This window comes from Ruditapes philippinarum, unplaced genomic scaffold (genome assembly GCF_026571515.1).
Source record: "Ruditapes philippinarum isolate M1 unplaced genomic scaffold, ASM2657151v2 ctg3707_1_1_1_1, whole genome shotgun sequence".
In the NCBI taxonomy this organism is placed as follows: domain Eukaryota; kingdom Metazoa; phylum Mollusca; class Bivalvia; order Venerida; family Veneridae; genus Ruditapes; species Ruditapes philippinarum.
In genome coordinates this window covers 80,525-106,753 of record NW_026862631.1, presented here as the reverse complement: position 1 = coordinate 106,753, position 26,229 = coordinate 80,525, and the positions used below count along the sequence as shown (strand labels likewise).

General features: G+C 33.1%; 1 protein-coding gene across 2 annotated transcripts; it reads right to left on the bottom strand.

Moving 5' to 3' along the window:
* Window positions 1-477: 477 nt before the first annotated feature.
* LOC132719644 (ornithine decarboxylase 1-like) lies at window positions 478-23,583 on the bottom strand. 2 transcript variants are annotated; one of them, XM_060703444.1, is made up of 12 exons: window positions 23,399-23,583; window positions 16,895-17,023; window positions 15,977-16,135; window positions 14,585-14,681; window positions 12,018-12,094; window positions 9,778-9,950; window positions 8,892-9,029; window positions 7,329-7,494; window positions 6,804-6,963; window positions 5,853-5,983; window positions 3,757-3,968; window positions 478-1,551 (listed from the first exon to the last, which is right to left on the bottom strand). In XM_060703444.1, the coding sequence occupies exons 3-12, from the start codon at window positions 16,076-16,078 to the stop codon at window positions 1,374-1,376; spliced, it is 1,434 nt and encodes a 477-aa protein (XP_060559427.1). In that variant the 5' UTR covers window positions 16,079-16,135; window positions 16,895-17,023; window positions 23,399-23,583; the 3' UTR covers window positions 478-1,373. The 2 variants fall into 2 exon arrangements, with proteins under 2 accessions (XP_060559427.1, XP_060559428.1); XM_060703445.1 differs by lacking the exon at window positions 23,399-23,583 and adding an exon at window positions 17,873-17,986.
* Window positions 23,584-26,229: the final 2,646 nt, after the last annotated feature.

Here is a 26,229-nt window from a genome sequence, read left to right as displayed (position 1 = left end):
GCCATAATTCTGTTAAATTTGGTCGCAGCAAAAATTCCTTCCTTTACTACCATTTACACATTAAGGTTGTTCATCCCTGTAAGTTTAAGCAAAATCTGCCAACCAGTTTCAGAGGAGTTGCGTTCACAAAATTTTACATAGTATATAGTGAAAAAATCAACAAAGGGCCATAATTCTGTTAAATTTTGTCGCAGCAAAAATTCCTTCCTTTACTACCATCTACACATTAAGGTTGTTCATCCCAAATCTGCCATCCGGTTTAAGAGGAGTTGCATTCACAATATTTCGGGACGTATGGACTGACGGACAAGTGCAACGCTATATGCTCCCACATTGTGGGGGCATAAAACAAATGGCCTAGACGTTCATGAGGAGCAAAGTTGTTAAAAGGAAAATGTTAATCACGTACAATCGATTCACTACAATAGCTCACAATGTGCTATAGTGAGTTTATAAAACACAAACAAAACACAATCATACCCAGTATATTTTATTGGACAACAGCAGCAGTACATACTATTTTAATGAAGAAGAAAAAAGTAAAATGAAAAATACTAAACAGCTAAAAAAAAAAATGCACAAGGCCAGGTTAATTCAGCAAGTGTTCTCAGCACTTATATATCCATTCTGTTCTGAAAGATTTCCCTAGAGATAGGGGTAGAAAAAGTGCTAAAAGGTGAAATAATATAGACGTTGTAAATATTGTGATATATAATCACACTGGAGATCTTCCATGTATCTTTTTAAAATGTAAAAAATGTAAAATGTCTATTTTCAAATAAGCAAGTATTTTATATGTAAAATTTGTGCATTATATATTACCCAAGAAAAATGAAATTCAAATACAAATCCCAAAATAGTTCTAAAATCTAAACATGGATGAAATAATGACTCACTTAGTAGTTTACTAGTAAAAAGATATGGTGAAATCCTTTTACCATAAACAAGGATAATTCTTGGTTTGCTTTTTTTTTATTTTTTTTTTAATTTTTAACAAGCACATCTCAAATGGTTCTTCTTTACATGGTTTAAATTCTTAAATTTTAGTTTTTGAGATGTTAGCTTTAACTTTAAGTTATAATACATTTGACTCATATGGTGTTTTAGTGAGCCAATCTTTTAATTAAAAACATACGAAACATTTAAATTGAAACTTGAAATATTACTACCAAAATGTATGTATAGTAGATAGAAAATTACATGGGACTTCACATCTAATATTTGGTGTTTTTTATGGTAATGGATTTTGAAAATGAAACACTTTTTTTATCTTATAGCATCTGAAACATACACATCTAAAGGGAAAGAGTAAAGAAATAAAAACATCTTCGACTAAATATGAAGCCATATCATGTGAATTCAGTGCAAATAAGTCAATGGTCTGCCATGTCACCAACGACGAAGCCCTCATTAAACGAGGAAGGTAGCATGTCTTCAAAGAGGGATGGGACGCATGGGTCATGCACACTGTGCCCGGTCTTCATGGGTGGCACCTTATGTATGGGAATGCCACCTGAGGCCTTTGTGTGCAAATCTGTATACACTTCATTCCTGCAATTTGAATAATAACACAATTAATAAAAAATACAACCAAAAAAAAAATAAAAAAAATTTTACCACTGCATTTTCTATCTTCATTTACTTCAATTTGGTGAGAAAACTGATTCAGTCAAAATAATTCCAAAATTATTAATAGTAAACCTTCACATATGTATGTCAAAATATTGCTTTGTGAAAGTTGGACACTAGCAATAGTTAGAGTCTAGCAATGTTAATCATTTATTGAACAAGAAACATGGCAATGCCATGAAACCAGGTTTTCAATTATCACCATTGTAGATAAATATGTTGTATTTGAAATACAAATACAAGCAACAAAGAATGTAACTATGTGCAATGTAAAACATGAATAATGTAGGAGGAATTGCCACTGAGTAGTGTTCACTATATATTCTGTATAAGGAAAAAAAACAAAGGGCCATAATTAGGTAAAAAATTATCCAATCACAAAACTCCGACAAAATGTGCCAGGGCACTTGATGACAAAGCTTCTGTGAAAGTTTGAACAAAATCCGTTGAAAAATGTAGGACGAGTTCAGCACAGAAGAATTTGTTCACTATATATTGATAATTCTGTATAAGGAAAAAAGATCAAAGGGCCATAATAAGGTCAAATATTATCCAATCACAAAACCCCGACAATATGCGCCAGGGCACTTGATAACAAAGCTTCTGTGAAAGTTTGGTCAAAATCCGTTGAGAAATGTAGGAGAAGTTGCGCACGATAGAAATTGTTCACTATATATTAAGTATAAGGAAAAAAAAAAAAAGGGCCATAATTAGGTCAAATATTATCCAATCACAAAACCCCGACAATATGCCCCAGGGCAATTGGTGACAAAGCTTCTGTGAAAGTTTGGTCAAAATCCGTTGAGAAATGTAGGAGGAGTTGCGCAAAGAAGAAATTGTTTACTATATATTCTACATGTATATAGGGAAAAAAAACAAAGGGCAGTAATTAGGTCAAATATTATCCAATTGCAAAACCCCGACAATATGCGCCAGGGCACTTGATGACAAAGCTTCTGTGAAAGTTTGGTCAAAATCCGTTGAGAAATGTAGAAGGAGTTGCGCACAGAAGAAATTGTTAACGCCCGCCCGTCTGCCCGCCCATCAGCCCGCCGACATACCTCAATCTAATAACCAGTTTTTTCCTTCGGAAAACCTGGTTAAAAAGTAATACTTATTAATTTAAGACACACAGACCATAAACTATGCACAATATCATCAAATTCTAATAGTAACAAGAGCTGTCGGTAGGACAGCAACGCTTGACTATTCTTCGTGCTTGATAGTAAAAAAATGCCTGATACAGTTACCTCCTCCTGTTTACAGGTTGGGGTCATGATGGTGAACAAGTGTGCAAAGTTTCAAAGCCATATATCAATGGACTTTGAAAATATTTGAACTATTACAAAAACTTTAACGTAAATTCTAAGTTGAAAAAGGGGCATAATTCTGTCAAAATGCTTAATAGAGTTACCTCCTCCTGTCTACAGGTTGGGGTCATGATGGTGAACAAGTGTGCAAAGTTTCAAAGCCATAAGTCTATGGACTTTGAAAATATTTGAACTATTACAAAAACTTTAACGTAAATTCTAAGTCGAAAAAGGGGCATAATTCTGTCAAAATGCTTGATAGAGTTACCTCCTCCTGTCTACAGGTTGGGGTCATGATGGTGAACAAGTGTGCAAAGTTTTCAAAGCCTATAAGTCTATGGACTTTGAAAATATTTGAACTATTACAAAAACTTTAACGTAAATTCTAAGTCGAAAAAGGGGCATAATTCTGTCAAAATGCTTGATAGAGTTACCTCCTCCTGTCTACAGGTTGGGGTCATGATGGTGAACAAGTGTGCAAAGTTTCAAAGCCATATGTCTATGGACTTTGAAAATATTTGAACTATTACAAAAACTTTTAACGTAAATTCTAAGTCGAAAAAGGGGCATAATTCTGTCAAAATGCTTGATAGAGTTACCTCCTCCTGTCTACAGGTTGGGGTCATGATGGTGAACAAGTGTGCAAAGTTTCAAAGCCATATGTCAATGGACTTTGAAAATATTTGAACTATTACAAAAACTTTAACATAAGTGGTTACGCCGACGCCGACGCTCGGGTGACTGCAATAGCTCTACTTATTCTTATCGAATAGTCGAGCTAAAAATTAAAAAAAATATCATCATTATGTATGTTTACCATTTCTCTTCAAGGCAGTAGTAGACTTTAGCTGGTCCCTGCATACCATTAAAACTCGAAGCAGCTGCCACTGTGTAGGCCCCCATGTCGCAGAAATAGAGCCACTCCCCGATGTCGTGCATTGGTAGCTGCACTGACTGAAGGATGCAGTCTATACCGTCGCATGTCGGGCCCCATATACTACTCTCGTAGGTCATGTCATCCTCTGTAGACTATGTTTCAAATACATAAATAGAGTTAGGTTAATAAGACAGTGCAGATGAAAATCCGGCAAGAAATTGCATCACTTAGCTGAAATAAATTTATGGACCATCTGCCCTTCTGCCATGCCATCTTAATTTGAAACTGAACAAGTTTAAGGCACATTACTTTGATAGTTTCTGGGAAAATAATTAAACAACAAGAGCACCGCTAGGCGGAGCATTATATGCCCGAAAGTACTCTTTCTTTTAGTGAGGAAGACATGGGAATTAAATACAGTATTACCTCCTTCAAAAACCAATCCTCCTTTATAGCTGAAGAACATTCATGTATATATACAGTTGCTGTTTTCAAAGCACCACAATCAAGTTGTTATCTTGTAAGTAAAAATGCTATAACGGATGGACACCAAGACGTCAGGGGTATAAAGCTGTTAATCCTATAAAATTTTACAGCTGTAGTTCGATTAATACTTGAGTTATTGAGCGAAAACTGTTTCCAGTTTAAAGGTGATAGTAATCTCTTGATCTTTGACCTTGTGACCTCAAAATCAATAGGGGTCTTCTACCCAATATGGACAATCATCCTATGAAGTTTGAATACTGTGGGTAAAATGGAACTTAAGTTATGCTTCGGAAACCATTTTACGTATTAAGCTAATAGTGACCTTGACCTTTAACCTTGTGACCCTAAAATCAATAGGGTTTTTTTACCCAATATGGACAATCATCCTATGAAGTTTGAATACTGTAGGCCAAATGGAACTTAAGTTATGCTCCGGAAACCATTTTCAGTATTTCGCTAATAGTGACCTTGACCTTGACCTTGTGACCCCCAAAATCAATAGGGGTCTTCTACCCAATATGGGCAATCACCCTATGAAGTTTGAATACTGTGGGCCAAATTGAACTTAAGTTATGGTCCAGAAACCATTTTCAGTATTAAGCTTCTAGTGACCTTGACCTTTGACCTTGTGACCCCAAAATTAATAGGGTCTTCTACTTAATATAAGCAATCATCCTATGAAGTTTTGAATACTGTGGGTCAAATGGAACTTAAGTTATGCTCCGGAAACCATTTTCAGTATTTAGCTAATAGTGGACCTTGACCTTTGACCTTGTGACCCCAAAATCAATAGGGGTCTTTACCCAATATATGGGCAATCATCCTATGAAGTTTGAATACTGTGGGCCAAATGGAACTTAAGTTATGCTCCGGAAACCAAATTGCTAACAGACGGACGGACGGACGTACGGACGGACGGACAGACGGACGCCAGGGGGTATAACATAATATGCCCGAAATTCTTTCGGGCATATAAAAAGGGTAACCAAGGCTACAAATTTAAGTTGAAAAAGGGACATCACTTTGCATAAAATAATTTTAGGTTTATCTGCCCTTTTGAAATAGCAGCGTCTTATATAGCAGCGTCATATATACCAAGTTTGAAGTCAATAGCTTTTATAGTTTTTTGAGAAAATGGACCCTAACAAAAAGGTTAACCAATGCCCGCCAGACTGTCATGAACTACAAACAGTATAAATCCAGGTCAGAATGCATGAAAGTCTAGACTTGTCTACCTTTTTAGCAAACAAATCTTGATCATATTACCTCCCTTGAAAAATGTTTGTTACTTTCGAGCACAGTAACAAATAGTACATTCGTACAATAAAATCATATAAACATTTGTGCTCTAAGCATTTAAAGACATTTTTTTTTTGTCTTTCTGTTTTTCTCAACCTCAACTCAGTTGTTAAATATCTTAAATTTCTTAATTCATTCTGGAATGATTATCATTTCATCTAAAACATCTGACAATATGTATGCACATACCTCGTCGAAAAGGTTTACAAACTGCTTAGCAAAAAAAAAAAGCTCTGGAATTCAACACTTACTTTGAGGGTGTTGGCTACGACAGTTTGATGGTCGAACAGGATACAATTAAATGACCCATACACCCCATCATTAACATAGTACATGATAGCTGGCTCATCACACATGCTTGGGGCATCCATCAGCTCTCCATCTATAATGTATCATTTGTACAAAAATTTATAAAAACTTGTAACCAATAAGTTATTTCTTTTATTTTACATCTTAGGTCATATGGTGCCAAAACAGGAGAGATGATTTCGGCTACCGTAGGGTGTTACAAACTTAAAGCAACACCAGGAATCAAGACCAGTCCACGTACTGGAGAGACTTCAGTAATTCCAACCCATTTATTTGTCTTTACGATCACGCATGGTTAAACGGTGGCTGCAATTCTGATGCTTCAACCTGTAAAAGCAACGCCTCAGCCACATGGGGGTTACCTTAAATTACATTTAAGTCGCAAGGATAGTATATATATACACTGCTAATGCCAACCTCTGAAGAATCCACAACTAATACATCAATTGAGATTTCATAGAAATTCTAGCACATCAAATAATTATTAATCCATTAATAGAAGTAAATGAGAAACATTAAAGTGTGACATGATTGCAGAAGGACTTATCTGCAAGTTTATGCCCCATCCACAGACTTCTGGGGTCAAAATAAACTCATTTAAGTCAGTTTTTATTAAATATGTTCAAAACATGCAAAAAAGCAGTAAAATAGAACCTCAGAAGTTTATAACACTTAACCTGCGGTACCAAAAGTGATCAGCCATTACTAAAAGTATAGAGCCAGGCCAGTCTAAACAACCGTCCACGGGGACCAGGTTAATTACTGTTGATAGGTAAATAGTTGCATTCTGATAATGAAATCTTTCAATTTTCAAATGGACTGTTCCAAGCAATATAAATCTTTTATACTAATTCAGCATGTTAAGGGTTAGAGACTGATAAGTCATGACCTACTTTCACCATGTTGGTCCCTGGCTACAACACGTTTAGCGATGATATTGACACCGAGGGTGAATGCTGAGGCAACCATGTAGCGACCTGGCTCGGCAATGATTTCCACGCCTTCCTCTTCAGGGAAGTACTTGTCTAATGCCATGTTCACTACATTAGCTATCTGAATAAAGAAATGAAATTACAAATTAAAATATCATTTAAATATATTTATATGGGCTATACAGGTTTTTCGAATCAGAGGTTATAAAGAAATCTTATCTTAAACTCAAAATCTCAGCCATTTGATTGGTCAGAAAAAGGCACAGAATCTACATTGACCAATGAAAATCCTGAGATTTGAGTCAGAGCTCAGAAAAGTTTGATAACCTCCAGGCAGTAATCATTGATTACTTAATTTGTACACTTGACAACATTCTTACTCATTAATAGAACAATTTTTAAGTTTTCATTAAAATTTACAAATAACTGGAGACGTGTTGCTTTTAACACAACTGTTATGACATAATGTAAATGTCTATACTCTACCTCTTGGAAAGTGACGGGAGCATCTTCTTGTCCTGGGTAACCACCACCAATGTCAAGCAGTGTCATGTTGAAGCCCATGTCAGCTGCAAGGTCAAATACTTCCCGAGCCTGCTGAATGGCCACTGAGAAGGCTTCCGCCTCAGCACAACCACTGCCTACATGGAAACTGAAAACAATGTTAAAGATATAAATATCTTGTATACATGTAAACTGTGTCTACATGTAAACTGAAAACAATGTAGAAGATATGAAAATATAGTCTACATGTAAACTGAAAACAATGTTAAAGATATGAATATCTTGTCTACATGTAAACTGAAAACAATGTTAAAGATATGTATATCTTGTCTACATGTAAACTGAAAACAATGTGGAAGATATGTATATCTTGTCTACATGTAAACTGAAAACAATGTGGAAGATATGAATATCTTGTCTACATGTAAACTGAAAACAATGTTAAAGATATGTATATCTTGTCTACATGTAAACTGAAAACAATGTTAAAGATATGATAATCTAGTACACACATTCTTGATATTTGTAATACAGGGTGTTACAGACAATTCATTGACTTCTCGGGTTTTGCTGACACTACAATACAGTCGAACTTCGTTCGCTCAAACTCGGAGGGCCTGTGCAAATTTGTTCGAGCGATCGGTAGTTCGAGCGAACCGAGGTTGAACAATAATTACATAGAACATAGGCTTAATATAAGGTTTTCCAGCTTATATCGGTCAAATGATACATCTGTTTGTCGAATACTTCGTATTAAGAATTATTATCCTATTGAAAACACTATTAACGGTGCACGGTCTTAATCTATATTCATGCATATTGTAATTGGTTGAGTTCGATCGGGCGATCATTATCTAAACTGTGAACAGTGTTCAAGTTTATTATGGGATGAATTTTATTTTAAACAACGAATCGATAAAATATTAAAAAACAACATTTTACAGCAGGATCTATTTGTAGTCATTTACTAAAATAAACACACGTTCAAGTATCATTCTATTAATAGATTACACTGTTACAATTCACGTTACATGAACCACGGTTGTAATTAAAGCCGTACGGGTAAACGTCATTTACTTATTTATTTACTTTTGGCATTTCAGGAGTTACTTTCTTTTTATCGTTACTAAAGACTGCAAATTAACAATTGTATCATAACAAACAAATCGGTAAAACACCTTTTATTTTGTATCAATTAACCATAATTGCCTTTGTCACGATCACGAGGTGTTAAAAACATGTGTCGCCGACTGTCAATTATTTAGAACATGTCGACCCGCAACTTTTGTTGTCTGTTTGAGTTCGACCGAATAGGTGTGATTTACACTATATTTCTGCCGAAGGGACCGGAGATCAGGTTCGAGAGTTCGAGCGATGGGTGTTCGAGCGATCCGAGGTAGAACAGTATATATTATATAGGAATTTTGCCGGGACTGGGCGATGAGTTCGAGCGAAGGGAGGTATTCGAGCGATCCGAGTTCGAGCGAACGAAGTTTAACTGTATATGGTAATAAGGAAACATAATAATAAATGACAATATTTTACCTGATGCCCATGACATTGAGCCCAAGAGCCTGAGCTGTTTGGAGAAGAGGAAGAGCCTTGGATGGGTGGCATCCAAACTTGATACCCAGTTCACACTGTACCTTGAAATTACTGGGAGGCAGAATTCTCAGCACCAACCTGTAGAAGGAAAAAGACTGATTAATTTGGTGTTTTACCTATGGTAAATTTGATATGTCAAAGTTATCCATAATGGCACTAATGATCCTTTATTCTGCTCAATCTGTGTAAATCAATCTCCATGCTCAAAACTTGACATGTCCATTGTAAATCTAAAGCTAAAATTAACCTTTATTTAACTGCCAAAATTTCTTAAATGAACTTGTCCAGCTTTCAATTTCTGGAACTTTCCATTATTAATTAAGGGGAAATCAAAATGAAAATTCAGAGTTGGTTTGCCAACAGTAAAGAACTTGGATCAGAATGCTTGGATGTTTTTTGTTTTTATTTGGGTCTTACCTTGCACCAACACAATATAAGTTATAGGCGGCTTTTCAGCTTTACTGATGGAGAAAGATATCACGTGCCACTCTGTGAATTATTTCAGGCACAAACGCACACTTGAGTAGAACAACTGACGTTTTTTTTAAGCTAGCTGGATAGTTTTCACACATAAAAGAATCCAAAGATGCTCGCGCCGCTCAAGAGTGGCAAGTGGTTTTAAGTTAATGAACATAACCACTCGCTCACGGTTTGGATGTGCATACTGGCCTGACTCTACTCTGATTTTATAGAGAAGTCATCCCTGCTGTCTTATTCTGCACTGTTTGTTATTCACTAAATCACTCTGTGATCATTTAAATTTACTGGATCTTATTTTTTAAAGGAGAAAATCATATATATTTATGAGGGCACTGACTGTACTTACTTGGCATTGGGGTAAAGAGCTTTCACTTTATGAAGCTCTGCCTCATTATCAAATGTCATCATAGCCACATCCTTCTTTGCCGCATATTTTAACATGGATGACTGCTTACATGGGTTGGCATACACAATACGTGTGGGCGAAACTCCAAGTTTCAGAACCTTCTGGATTTCAGCCTAGAACATTGAAGTTATACTTTAATGTTTCATATTGAATTGAGCTTTGTAACATCTTCAGTGACATCATGTGTTTCATTTTATTATTCAACTACATATCCCTTGAATCCCCAAATTTACAGAGACTTGCCCTACAGTAAAATTAAGAACACATCTTTCTTTTATAGTTACTCAATCGCATCTTCTCAGTTCTTTTTGTCAAACTTCGGATACAATAGTAAGAATACATAGACCAGATACTGTATTTCTGTCTAACCTATGCTAAGAAACTAAGCATGTACATAAACAAAGAGTAATTCAATGCTAGGAGATGAAGACTAAATTTATACCAGTAAAAGTCCACCTAAATTCAGTAAATTTACAAATTTACTTATCATTATGGTTATAGAAACCGAAAGTACAAAATGTCTACCTGTTGATGTTAATTTAGATTTGGTTATAATTGTACATCAGTGAGCATTTTAAAATTGGTTATTATTGTCAGACATTAATTTAATCATAAATTTAGAATTTATTTTCCTTTGGATGTCAATATATGATTACACCCCATCTAAAAACCAAATGATAGAACTACTTTCAATCTGTATTAATTAAGTACGAGGTCATTATTGATAATAGCTGAGATGTTCCAATTGATACTTACTATCAGACGGAGGCATTTCAAATGCAAAAATTTTTGATTATTTTCCCAGTTGGGAAATTTATGGGTCTCAATCTGGAAAATAATCATAAATTTTGGCATTGGGAATGCCTCTGAGAAGCATAAAATTCCCAATTGTCTGTCTCCACTAATGCTGAAACTGTTTTTCTTTGAGATAAAAATGTAATTTAATCATTCAAACAAGAGGGCCATGATGGCCCTGAGGTCGATCACCTGTATATAGCCCCCCCAACCATCCCCCCAACCTTGCAGGGCCAATTTAACCCAAGGGCTTTTATTTGCACAAACTTGGTAGACACCCATAAGAAGATGTTTCATGCTAAACATCTAAGCTCTAGCTCATTGGGCTTTTTAAAAGAAGATAGTTTTTACTATACACATATAGTTAAAAACAATGACACCCCTGGGGCCGGGCCAGTTTTTACCCCAGGGCTTTTATTTGAACAAACTTTGTAGACACTTACTAGAAGATGTTTCATGCTTAATATCTAAACTCTAGCTATTTGGGTTTTTTCAAAGAAGATTTTAAGTTTTTGCTATACACATATAAAGAAAATCAATGACCCCCGGGGCGGGGCCAATTTTGACCCCAGGTCTTTTATTTGAACAAACTTTGTAGACACTCACTAAAAGATGTTTCATGCTTAATATCTTAACTCTAGCTATTTGGGTTTTTTCAAAGAAGATTTTTTAAGTTTTTGCTATACACATATAAGGAAAATCAATGACCCCCGGGGCGGTGCCAATTTTGACCCCAGGGCTTTTATTTGAACAAACTTGGTAGACACCTATTAGAACATGTTTGATGCTAAATATCTTAGCCATAGCTCTTTGAGTTCTTTAAAAGAAGATTTTTTAAGTTTTTACTATATGCATATAGGGAAAATCAATGACCCCCCCGGGGCGGGGCCAATTTTGACCCCAGGGCTTTTAATTGAACAAACATGGTAGACACTCACTAGAAGATGTTTCATGCCAAATATCTAAGCTCTAGCTCTAATGGTTTTTTAAAAGAAGATATTTAAAGTTTTTTCTTTCGGTTGCCATGGCAACCAGAGTTCTGCATGGAATTAAATTCTTTGAACAATTTTTAAAGGTGACCACCAAAGGAACATTCCTGTGAAGTTTGGATGAAATTGGCTTAGTGGTTTATGAGGAGATGTCATTTAAAGTAAAAGTTTACGGACGGACGCCGGACGGACGCCGGACGAAAAGCGATCACAAAAGCTCACCCTGTCACTCTGTGACAGGTGAGCTAAAAATGTCTTAAAAAAGAATTTTGAAAAAATGGGGAAATGACACAACCATATCTACCAAAGTCTCACAAAAATGGCAAAAAATGAGTAGTAACTGACCAAAACACAGATAATGCACCACAGAGGGAACTTAAGCAAGCTAAAATTTACCTTGCTAGCGCAGTCAAAGTTGGCGCCACAGTCAGCCAAAACTTTCAATACAGCGTAATCGTCATTGCATTTTACGGCTGAAAAAAACCCCCAAAAAAACCAAATGATAGATACTTATGATTAAGAAAGTATGTTGTGAATATGTCATGTAATTCATTTTGTTGAGTTTAAAGTCACACTAGACACTTATTAAGGTCATATGGGTACTTTCCAGCATTACTGGTGGATGAAGACCTCTTGTGCTACTCTGTGCAACATTTCAGTAACTAGCAGGTAGTCAAATAAAACCAGCAACCTTTCCTTAGCCAGCTGGAAAGCTTTCTTAAATGGAAGATTTCATATTTCTTGTCAAGTAAAATCCATTTTGAAACATTTTGACCTAAGGAAGTGAAAATTGGCTTGATAGATAAAGTCTTTGCTAAGTATTGGCCGTGTAATTATATAACAATAGGTTATTTATTTTTATTTTTTTAGCCATTTTTTTGGCCAAATTACATCATACTGCATTTAAGATAACGGGGCATCGTATCTTCTTTTATCATAATATGCTATGTTCTATTATAAATGCCCATTGCAATGCTGTGAAATATTCCCATTAGCATTGGACATGAACACCTGCTTCTGTATATGTTATAGGTGAGTTTTCATAATTTCTAGACATTTAATCAATTACTTAAAATTATCTCTTTTTTTAAAGTATATTGATTAGCGATCGACAGAAAATTATTGATGATGCATCAATATTGTTTCTATCATAATTGCACAAATGTGTAAACCAGCCTGGCTGTATACTGATAGCAAACTTCCAAAGGCTAATCACTATGTTAACAGATTGGTGTGAAAGGGTCTTAACTCCTTCTTTATTTCATATGAATTACGACCCTCTGCACCAAGACCCTGAAATACATTAAAATTGTTCAATAACAAGAGCTGTCACAGGAGACAGCGAAGCTCGACTAATGAAATACTGGACGCAGTAAGGAGGACAAAACTATGAAAGAAAAATCAATTATGTATAATTATGTATTAAGTTACAGTAAAAAAATAACATTTGTTAACATAAATTCCAAGATCAATAATAATTGATCAGGAATAATTCTAGAAATAGTCATGCTAGAGTTATGGGCCTTGCCACACAACATTTGTGTAATGATAAGAAATATATATTTGAAGTTTGAAGTAGATACCTTAAAAAATAAAGAAGTTATTATATTTCTTAAAGAAAATCCTAAGTTCAAAGAGAGATAAATCTGTAAATATTGCTTCAAGAGTTATGAACATTGTCACATAAAATGTAATTGATGATAAGGAATAAGTATTTGAAGTTTGAGGTAGATACCTTTAAAAATAAAAAAGTTAAAATAAAAAATAACATTTTTCTAGTAAATAAATCTAAGTTCAAAGGGAGATAAATCTGAAAATATTGGTGCTAGAGTTATGAACCTTGTCACATAAGATGGGGATGATGATAACGTAAATATATTTGAAGTATGAGGTTGATCCCTTAAGAAATAAAGAAGAAACAGTAAGAAATAGTATTTTTTTAGGAAAATTCTAAGTTCAAGGGAAGATAAATCTGAAAATATTGGTGCTAGAGTTATGAACATTGTCACATAAAATGTAATTGATGATAAGGAATAAGTATTTGAAGTTTGAGGTAGATACCTTTAAAAATAAAAAAGTTATAATAAAAAATAACATTTTTCTAGTAAAAAAATCTAAGTTTATGGGGAGATAATTCTTGCAATATTGGTGCTAGAGTTATGAACCTTGTCACATAAGATGTGGATGATGATAACGTAAATATATTTGAAGTATGAAGTTGATCCCTTAAGAAATAAAGAAGAAACAGTAAGAAATAGTATTTTTTGAGGAAAATTCTAAGTTCAAGGGGAGATAAATCTGAAAATATTGGTGCTAGAGTTATGAACCTTGTCACATAAGATGGGGATGATGATAAGGTACATATATTTGAAGTATGAGGTTGATCCCTTAAGGAATAAAGAAGTATCAGTAAAAAATAGTATTTTTTAAGGAAAATTCTAAGTTCAAAGGGAGATAAATCTGAAAATATTGGTGCTAGAGTTATGAACCTTGTCACATAAGATGTGGTTGATGATAAGGAACATATATTTGAAGTTTGAAGTTGATACCTTAAGAAATGACAAAGTTATAGTGAAAAATATTTTACTGCACCAAAACTTTAATCTAAAATCTGGACGCGGACGCCGGGGCGAGTAGGACAGCTCTCCATATACTTCGTATAGTCGAGCTAAAAATTTGTGTTCAATAAAATAAAAAAATTTCCCCTCATCTAGCTATACACTATATTTCTGAAATGTGATCTACATGTAAGGTGAAAATAGAATATTTAAACATGAAGTGCTAAATAAATAAAGATCTAAATTGGAAACGATTGCTCTTTCGAGTTTAAATTTATCCCTGAAATTCAGGAATAATCCTAAAAACTTTTACCCATTATCTTAAAAACTATTACGAATAGATTCAAATACAATCTTTAAACCAATAACTATTTAAAACCAATTTACAAAGCAGTGCTACCATACCATAGAATGGTTTAACACGTGGCAACATCAGTCCCCATTGCTGGTACTTGTTAATGATATCACCAAGGTCACAGATAATGAAGGTATCATCTCGGTCCTAAATGAATAAAGAAAGCAATTTAAGACCTCATTGTTATAATGAACAAAAGTTTCAAATTTTTTTTTTTTAAACATATAACACCCGTGTAAGGGACTTATGAAATCAGATCTCCTAATGCAAGAACTAAGATACACGAAATGGCATAATGAAGAAAGAATTTTTATAAAATTGCATATTTGAAACGTCGCTTTTGACTGGATAATCTTGACGTTTATAAACACTTATGCTGTCAATTTATTAAGACATATTTCGCTTTTTTCTCTTAAAATAAGAAATATGCTCAGTAATTTTCCTACAGATTCCGATAAAAGGACTCTTCCTGATTGAAATCGTCTTTAAAATCATGCAGTTTTCCCAAAAATATGAACTTAAACCAGCTTTTTTACTTCCCAAATTAGCAATTTTAGCAATGATTTTTTTCCAAAATTAAGAGGATAAGGCCTTTTCCCACTAAAGTGAGAAAAATCACTGATGCTTTATTATAAATTTGTTATAAATATTCCTGACAGGTCATATTACTGTATATAAACAGTTGTTTGCAATATAGCCCTTGCCTTCTAATTTTCAAGCACTTTTCAAGCAGGTTTTCCAATTTTTAAGCACCTTTTAAGTGTATTTTCCCATTTTTCAAGCACATTTTTGTCACAGACATTTATTGTTGTTACCAATGCTTATGTTTCTTAAAACATCATAATGATAAAATTTTAAGGACTTTTATTTTGACTGCTGTATCACTTTTAAAAACAGATATTATGAGATAATTAACATATTTTACAATGTTTCTACTTGAGGAAATATTTTTTAGTGATTTTAGTACTAAATAGTCTGTTTATTGAAAATATGTAAACTATGAACTTAACCATTACCCTTTCATCGTTCTGATTTTCAGGCATGTTGTCAGAAAAATTGAAATACCTAAGTTTTAAAGAATAACCTAATGTAAGGACCGATGTTTTCCCCCAGTTTTAAGCCCTTTTTTAATACAGGGACTCAAATGACAGCACTTTGGAAGACTTGAGTATCAAAGCATTGAAGTGAACCTCTCAATTCTTAAATCTGGCAACCTATTTGGATAAATCATCATAGCAAGCAACAATTTCTATTTTTAGACAGTTTCTATTTTTAGAAACAGATGTACGAGAAATTTGCATATTTCATATTTCATGAAGCAGCACAGCTATATTCATAATGTTTAACAGACTAACATTTCTCTCAGCTAAATCTAGTCTACTATGTTTTATGTTCATTATATATTTTGCTATACCTTCAGTTATTTCAGAAGATTCTCTTACCTCTCTTTCAAACAGAGCCACTTGCTCCACCACAATGGTTGGAGTTGGTTTACTAAAGGGGAGTAACTCTACTGAACACTGATTTCCAATATATGTCTTCATTTTTGTCAAAAATTAGAGTAGAAAGTTGAGTCAGAAATGATTGGATATATAAGCACTCTGAAATAAAGATAAAAAAATAAATCCTGAGCAAGAAAACTGTAAAGGTTTAATCTTTAGTACATTATTTGTTACATTACAATGCAGGTAAAACAAAACAAAAATCTGTTTTAGGTCTCCCTACCTACATTCTATTTAACTGCCAACCCAAAACATTTTTTCTTCAAAATCTTTCCTATATACAATATAAAAGAAATTCCTACAAAGTTTTAAAAAATGTATTGAGTCAGAGACCAAAAATAGATTTTTTTTGCTAAAACAAAAAGAGCCAAAGGTGAAAAAATGTGGTAAGATAAAAAAAAAATCCTTTTAACGACTGAAAAATTGTAAACTTTATAAAGGCTCCATTTATATATTTACATAATTCTAAATTGTATCATTTAATAGAACAAATTAAAAATAATTAATCTTAAGCAATCGGCCAAGTACGTCAGTGTTAAAGCTGCATACTATAGTATATAAGAAATAATATTTGTCACTTATGATAATTAACAGGTATGTAATTAAAAAATAGCTGACTGCATAATTTCTTCATGTTATTAAAACACGAGTTTTAAATACATTTTTTGAAAAATGTCATTTTCTTTATCAAATTAATCTTACACAGGTGAGAAAAATGTACAGCCCATCCTGAACTCAAACCAGAGACCCTTAATGCAAGGTTATAATGCAGCTCTACAAACTGTACTACCTGTTACTAACAGTTTCTTCCTGACTAATGAACAGTTCTTTACTGAGATAGATAAAATGTTTACATACCTGGCCTTTGAGAACACTTGCTGTTGACCGACGTTAGCTGGGATCCCAGGGCGGATCTGCGTTGAAGTTAAGCTTTCCTAATGGAAGGAACCCCTCTGGGATTTGTGTGAAGAATACCAACCTTCCGCCCTGAAAGTAAAACATACTTTAATCAGCATTTTGGTATTACCTATTACAATATTGTGAATTTCTTAATTAGTGGCAGGGGGCGTCACATGTTCTTAGAACCTCGTGATCCTGATAATGACATTTAAGGTTAATTGATACAAAATTAGAGGTGCTGTAACCGATTTGTATGTAATGATAATATTGTTTTTTGCTGTCTTTTGTAATGATAGAAAGAAAATACTTTACAAAATAAGAGGAATGTGCACAAGTCAAAAAAATTACGATTACCCGGTAAATGTTCATGTAATGAACACGTATTGTAACCGTGTTGTTGTCTGTTTATAGAAGGACACTCATTCGTGTTTATTTTATACTATGGTAAAATGATTTGTTTTGATCTTTTAGAAATTCATAGTTTGATTTAATATCTTCATCCCATAATACATGTAAACATAAAAATATATATTGAACATTTTTCAACAAGTTTGAACACAACCAATTACAATATGCATGAATATAGCTTTACACAGTGTACCGGACACAGGTGTATGTATTTTTTCTAAAAAAACTCTAAATATTTAGAAAAAATGACATATTTGACGAACTGATATACAAACAATTATGTACACAATTATTTATCATTTGCCTAGTGTAAGCTGGAAAACCTTCAGACCTATGTTCTAAGTAAACTTTGATCGTATAATACATAATTATAGTTCAACCTCGGTTGCCTTGAACTACTGAATTCTCAAACAAATTTAAACAGGACCTCCGAGTTCAATCAAACAAAGTTTGACTATATTATATACATGTACATGTATATAAAAAACACATATCTATAAATTAAAACACTAATTAAATATATCCCACCAATAAATCATCGAAGCCACACATATGATACTCCAAATGGATAGTTGAGCAAAATTCTTGAAAATGCAACACACTCCAACATACAAGCTATCTTATCATTGCATCATCAGTAAATATAATTCACATGACTTCATCCAAATAGGTAATTTTTATTTTTAAAACCTGGTGCACTTGTTTTCATACGTCAATGAAATTCAATGCTCCATTAAATCTATGGATCAGGAGTGCATAATATATATTGATTTCCATCTGTCAATTTGTCTGTCTGTCTGTTATCAAAAAACTTTTACTCTTGGACAAATGCCTAAGAATTCATCATTGGCCACTCAAACCCTTTTTTTTTATGTTCTTCTTGCCCAAATGACCCATAAAAGCATTTGCATCGCAGCGAATTTCATGCAAATAAAGCAAGTTGAAATAGGGAACAAATTTCAAAAGAAAATGTTTATAAAAACAGATTTAACTGTAAGTGACCTCTCAATTGACAGGCCTTATTTTACAGAAAAATCCTGAGGTAAAAGAAAATGTTTATAAAACAACGTATTTAGTTATTTAAGTCAAGCCTGACAAAAATCAGTCTTTTGTGTATGTTAATTGTTCTCAACAATGACGCAGTTCAATATAATAAAAGTGTCTTAAAAAAAAATTGGGAAAATTTACCAAACACGTCATATAATTCTATTTTTATTCACAAAATATAAATCTATTTCTTTTAATTGATAAAAAAAAAAAAATCCAAAAAAAAACCCCATATAATATATACATTGTACTGTATGACTAAAATTTTTTAACTGGTAAGCCGATATCTTCACAATTTCAGGGAACTTTCATAGATAAACTGAGAAATTCTAATAGTTTTGTAAATTGGGCCTTCAAGACTTCTATTTATTGAAAAAAAAAACCAATGGGACAGGACATTAATTTGGCGCACAACACACTAACTTATATTGCATACTACACTAAACCATCTGCTGTGACATGAAAATTTACAAATGAATGACAATCGAAACTGGCTAGGCTGTAGTAATGCACATAAAGTACAGTTTATCAGGATTGCCACTCAAGTCAAGGGTAACACCATAAATTTCATTCATGACAAATTTAAATAGGTCATGACCTCTCATTGATATAAATCTAATGAAAAATTGGCCTTCTTCTTGACCTCTACATGTGACAATCTCATGATGGTAGGGTTAAAATCTGCTTACATACCCTGGTATGGTAAAGCAAATAAATAAAGCCAAGAGATCAAAATCTTGAATTGAAACTTTTATCAAAATTAAGAGGATTATGAAACATTTAGGAGTATTTAACCTTTCCCAGCTGAATTTTGGACTTGTCCAGCTTCAAAATAGGGATTGTCTATTGTGAAAAAAAAAGGGATTTCAGGTTCTATAGACTATACATTAAATGGAATAGCCAATAGTTTAAAGCCTTTGTCAGACTGGATGGCCGTGCAGGCTCTGGCCTGGCCCTATTTAGGAAGCTTAGTTAAGTGGTTTTTACTGCAAACACATCAGTAATTGTGAATTTGTATATAATAAATAAATCAGGTTTCTATTCAATTACACATTACACTGTCCTAAAATTATGAATAATCCTCAAATTTTACAATTGTAAATTGTATTCTGTTTGAAAACATACAGATTTGTATATTATCTTAAGTTCAGAACAAAGTTCAACAATTGATTTATGATCATATATACATGTAATGTTTACTATTATACAATAGTACTGGACCTTGTAACCTTTTCTAAATAAAGCTAACTACTACAATATGAATACAAATCAGCAGGATTTATTACAATGTTTTAACCAATATTTACAACTGTAACTATATGATGAATATGCACTGCTTTGAATTTGGAGCAGTCCATTCTAAGATTAGGGGATTATGATATCAAAATACAAAATTGTGCTAGTGACACTGTAACTGTATGGATTTGCAAGTGAGCCTGTGCCTCTATAAAAATGGCAATTTTAAGCTTAAATCACCGAATGTGGCGGCAGGAATGATAGCATGTAAATACATTATTGTGAAATAAAAATGTTTACACTGATGTTAGTTATATTTTCATTATTGACATAATTAAGTCATTTCTATTTTTAGAACAATTTCTTTTTCAAAATTGTGGTAGTAAAATTGGGAATGCTGCGTCGAACAGCCCATGAAATATACAAATGTTATGTAACAGAACAAGGAACATCAAATTAATTACCCCCCCCCCCCAACATTAAGTGAATGTCGCATACTGGTGAAGTCATATCATGTTATATATCCATACCTTGACAGTAAAATGCATGCATATCAAACATGATTGTGTGTAGGTTACCAGACATTGAGGTTAACAAGCTAGACTGGTAATTAAATATAAATGTCAGAATACTGTACAATACCATAAAAAGGTATTTTGTAGTTTTACACTTACAGAAATATTATATTGTATTTCTTATCATGCAAAATAGAATACACAATGTCTTTCATTACAAATAAAGTTAAATGTAACAGTGAACTTGCTCAATCCTGCATAGTTCATAGGCTAAATGTAGTTCCATGTAATTCTGAATTTTAATAGGAAACATGATAAAACACATTCTAACACGCTTCACAAACACAGAAAGAGCAATCAAGTGCATTATTATGCAATATACTCACAGCATAAAAAATGAATGCTTACACGCCATATGACATCAGATATGACGTGAGGAAAATACTTCTATGCTCAATGTAGTTCAACATATTTTTATCAATCCTCTTTTTTATCAACATGTAAGAATGGAAGTTAGTACTAAAGAGATCAACTTTTTCTTGCATTATAGTATAATGATGCATGCTTTTAATATTGTTCAAACGCTTCGTCATAAATCACTTAGGCCTATTGGCCTCATGATTATATTCCTGCACATTTTAACTTGGAACATGCATTATTCTACTCAAAATGGATATAATTATATTATACATTTCCTACATAATAATGTTATTTCTTATGTAACAGCTGATCACAGAGACCAATCAATATCAAAATCATGCATGCATAAAATATATGGACTTGATTACTAAAAGGTATTTCTGTAAACAAGACATGTATAAATCATGCTAAAGACTCATGTAAATGTATGCCCCTGTATTGCAATTTTATCTTTGGATTTGACTACACTTCACTTCAAATATCCTAACACTACCATTTGTGGGATTGTGGATTATATCTACATGTATAATTTTCACTGGCTTGGTGACAATAAACTTCCAGCTAAAATGAATTTCACAACAAATCAACATGTATGCAATATGAAATCTTTTGTAGAAGTTATGCATGTCCAAATATGGTTGGTACTGCCTGAAAGTAGGCGGAGTTTAAAAAACTGTACAGAAGTCAAAACTCCCTTCATGATTAAGGTTAAATGGTAGGATTTGTGTGTTGTCAAAATGTGACCGTGAAAACATTGAGGTTCCAGTCCTTACGTGTTAAAAAACAGCCATATGAGGCCCATGTAAGGGTTCATCAATAATACTACCTGTATACAGATTTAAGCAAACAATATGATGAAAATCTATTTAAGCTAAAACGGTTATTTCTTTTATTCCCAACCATATATAAAAATCAATTTTCTTTATTGTGTAACATAGCATGTATACATTGCACATCCACTGCATGATAATGCTTAGAAGACACTAGCAGTGCTGAGTAACTGTGTGTTTACAGACATAGGTACACACTGCTGGAAGTCACCTATCTATTAATGGTCTTTTCAAGAATTAAAGGTAAAACAGAGAACTGATAATGTTACAACATATTGCTGAATCATAATTTTCTCCCAAATTATACAGTATTGTGATACAATATTGCTTTATCCATGAACATCTGGGAATACATTTTTTTAAATTTTTGGTTAGTACTACATAATTTCAGTGCCTTGTAAATGATAAATGTTCATTACTTAATGACATAACTGAAGTCAGAAAAATGATGAATAAATAAAATATTCATTTTGAGATTTAAAGTTTGAGTCAAGATTTAGTCACTTAGATGTTACAACAGAATAAAAACATCTTAAAACGAACTATGGTACAGGTGGATACTAACTAAGAAAGACTTGAACATTACAAATGGAATTCATATTGTTTAAATATAAGTATCATGATACTTTATCCCGATACAACCAAAATATTGTGATGATAATATCAAAATACATTTTCAACATCCAGGCAACTATACAAAAAGAGAGAGAGTAATTTTGGTAAACTGTATCAGGTACAAAAATTTAAAGTGTCCCATGTTAAAAATGTATCAAGATTTTCTAGATTGTATGCCGGGTAAGGGTGTGTAAGAATCATTTTAGGAGGCAAGAGTTTAATCAGAATATGTTTAAAAATATTTATGATATTTGTACCTAGATTACTTGACTTATTGTACTGTAAATTGTCAATATTTTCAGAGTTTTTTTTTTGGAGAGTCAATGTAAAACCACAGGAACAATAAAACTTCATACTTATGTAGACTTTTATTTTAATCAAGATACTTGAATGCCCAGCCAAATCTTTGCCACATCTATCTATCTCTGAGTACTGCCAACCCCTCTCGCGAGTGTAATAGACATCTCCCAAAGATAATTTTGATAACTTTGTAAGGCTTCAAATCTAATCCAAAATGCTCAAATTTCTGGTTGTTTAAATAAAAATAAATTGCTGGGTATTTCACCTTCCACTAGTAGGATTCATTACAGGTTTCACCTTGCCTTATTAAATTCGACCTGAACGGTTTGACCCATTTCAGACTTTTTTCATAATGTCAAACAGTTACATTATCTCCATGTCTCTTGACAAGTCTTACCATGGGACTCCGTAATTATCAGCGTACTTATCATTTTCTGTATGTCTGTACTAAATTTAATTGATGTTTGTATTAACAAAGCAGAACAAATTAAACTAATCATTACATTTTTTATTGAATGAGGTCAAATATTTTTTACTTCAGCATATATTTGATCGCACATGACAAAATACTGACAGTACATAGGCAATAGAGTTGTGCTGATAATACAGAGTTAGAGTACATATTAGTTGGACTAAATTCTTACCATATGATAAAACATTTAAATATTTTCGTTTTTCTTATAAAAAAAAATTAAAATAACCCAAAATAGTTCATAAAATGATAATCCAGAATCTTTAAAATAGAATTTCTATTAGAAACAAATAGAATTTGAAAGACCCTGGATAATCATTTCACGGATAATCCCACTCGTATGACAAAATAATGTCAAAGTTCAAAGTGAATACAACAACAACAACAGACTGAACAGTACCTTTACCATGCTCAATTTCTGAATTTTCAATTTATTTAACAGCATTTATAAGAATAATTTTTCTCTATTTATTGCCAATTTTGACTCTGTCTTAAATCAATTTCATATTTATGGTTAAATACAGCTTCTAACGCAAATAAAGAATGATCACGTGGGTACATTCGTGATCATGTCGGACAGTTTTCTTAATTATCTAAGTCATTCAACAGCGTAATTTACCTGTTTGGACGTCACCGACCCCTGAATTTTTGATTCCGTTGACGACGGAATTTTGCTAGGTGTTGAGGAACACCAAAAAATATAAATATTACTGATTAAACATGAGATTCGGTCGAGTTTTCTTCTCGGGTGTTTACACCATACACGACTGCTGTCAAAAAGACCGATAAAAGCTGGATATAAGCGGCCGAAACTATACGCACGGGTATCGTAACCCTAATTGAAGCTATCTTTACGGGCACTGGGAATTAATCATTCATTACACAAGCGATAGAAATCGGAGAGAGGACCAATGTCTATTTTCACGTAAAAGTATAACAGTAGGATAACTTGTTAGAAATTGGTCAATTTTAAAAACTATTAAAGTGTTATATTTTATTACGATCCTTGAAGATCGTTATTGATGTGGCAATTTTAGGGAGTACTATTCGCCGGTCTCCTTTATCGGTAATTCCCGGTCTCTCCCGGTATATTTTGACCGGGATGGCGAATAGTATCACACGTTTATTGTCCGGTCTTATCCGGTTTTGGAGTAGATATTTTATTTGATATTGTAACAAATAAATGATTTTTTCCCAAAATTAAATGTTTGTCACTTACTTTGGTTACATTAATTAATTAACACAGATCAACTCTCAAATTTATCTATTATTATTATTATTATTATTATTATTATTATTATTATTATTATTATTATTATTATTATTATTATTATTATTATTATTATATTATACATGCAGCTATAGATAAAAGATTTACCTTTCAAATGGTATATAATATTATAGGATAAAATGTACATCCATAAAGTTTTATTTGCTACAAAATGCCTAATTTTTCACTTTTTTATAGGCTTGAGTGATATTTCAATGGAGTATATAGGAGCTGCTTATCTCTGTTATCTATGTCTCTGATTATAATTATTATTATTATTATTATTATTATTATTATTATTATTATTATTATTATTATACATAAACATACAATTCTAAAAACACAAAAACATGTTTCATTTTATTTATATGAGGTAATTCAATAATTATGTACAATGATTGAATAAAAGGTACATTTTTATGGTATTAATATGACCCAATCAACTTTGAAACATTTTATTTAATTTTGTTATTCGTGTTAATTAAAGATTCTTAGAAATTACTCGAAGTTACAAATTAGATTGTATGAATTATTGAATTGATTGATAGTTTAACACCCCTTTCTTACAGAGGTACTTAATGAAAGCTATGATTTCAACTTTCTCCATTTGGTATAAATGACACACCCCTCTACCCTCTACTTTTAATCTGTGTAAAACCGTGTGTAACTCGGTCAGTAATCTTCAATAAGATATCGATATCGTGTGTAAATGTCAGTGTAGTGGCTAGAAGTATATCGGATCGAGAACTTGTTGATCATACCTCGTAGTTTATATTACAATTATCTTATGTTAATATTGATCTTAAAAGAATCAAAATTACGATATAGAAGTATATATTTTGACATTAAAATCACGGTCCACTCTGTCTCGATCTACGAACTGCCTAGCTTGGTTCGCCCTGTCTCACGGTCCGCCTACGACCCATAACCTGATCCCCTTTTTTCAATTCCGCCAATTATCTTATCGTTTAGGGTACACTTATTCTTTTACTCGGGGACCATACGCCGCTTTTCATGGAATGACACGAATGTGTAATAGTGAAAGTTTCCCGAAATCCACTGTATGAACAAATCTGCGGATGTTTCTAAAAGTACAATCTTCATGTTAATGTTAAGGTATATATCGCCAAATTAGCGTTGTTTGTGCCAAGTGGAGGCAGTAAAATAGAGAAAATAGGAATCCCTGAAGAAAGTCCAAAAGGGCACAATTAAAAATGTTGCAGGCTTGGTTTTATTGAGCCTGTTCGTCGACGGTACTGTCTAGTACAAACTACCGTCCACGCCCCTAGCACCGGCTTAAGCAGAATTCAATATTTGAATATGAAAATGGTGAAATTTTGAATTTAGAAACACCCGCAGATCTATGTGTTCATATGGCGGTTATCATGGAACCTTCAATGTGGTACTTACGTGTCATTCCATGAATGCGGCTTATGGTTCCCAAGTAAAAGTAAATTCTTAAATGTTGAATTCTGTTTAAACCGGTGCTAGCGTGTGTGTGACGGTAACTTGCACTTTCCCGTACCGTCAATGAACAGGCTCAATCAAACCGGGCCTGAAACATTTTCAATTTTGTCGTTTTGGGCTTTCTTTAAAGATTTCATTTCTCTTTTTTTTCTTACTAAACCGTTTGCTTAAGTCTTAAATTTATTAAAATGTGCGTTGGTGGATTTTCAAAGTAAGAATTCGTCCAAGATTGCCGCCAAAAAGTTGACAAGAGCACCGCAAGGACAAGGTTATATACGCCTGAATATAAAATTGTTTAAAGTAATTAAAATTTAAATGTTAATACGAGTACATTTGTATACACCTGGAAATAAACCCCGGAAATTTAAAGTTGGTTGTGAAAGCACTGTCATGAGATAACGACTTAATTGAGCTTGGAAATAGTAATTTGATAAGTAACGATTCAGACACAAATATCCCTATGCAGGGTACTTAATTAAGTTTCTTAATAGGCTAAATCAAACCTAGCTTGCACTATTGTCAGTTTTGCCCTTTGGGCGTTCTTTATAGATTCTCTTTTGCTCTATTTTATCTCAATAAGTTATTGACAAGTGTCTGCAGAAACAAGACACAGTACTTTCTTTGCAGCTATAGCTTTCTCTTACTTTCCCCCCTGTGCTTCTTGCAAAAGTTGTTTTGCAGCACAGCCAGTTCCAATATGTTTGGCGTGCATC

Coding starts and splice junctions, on each gene's coding strand:
- LOC132719644 (XM_060703444.1), bottom strand. CDS start 16,078: ATGAAGACATATATTGGAAATCAGTGTTCAGTAGAGTTACTCCCCTTT. Junction 9,951..12,017: donor ACTTTGACTGCGCTAGCAAG/GTAAATTTTAGC, acceptor TCAATGTTCTAG/GCTGAAATCCAGAAGGTTCT. Junction 5,984..6,803: donor CAGGGACCAACATGGTGAAA/GTAGGTCATGAC, acceptor GATACATTATAG/ATGGAGAGCTGATGGATGCC.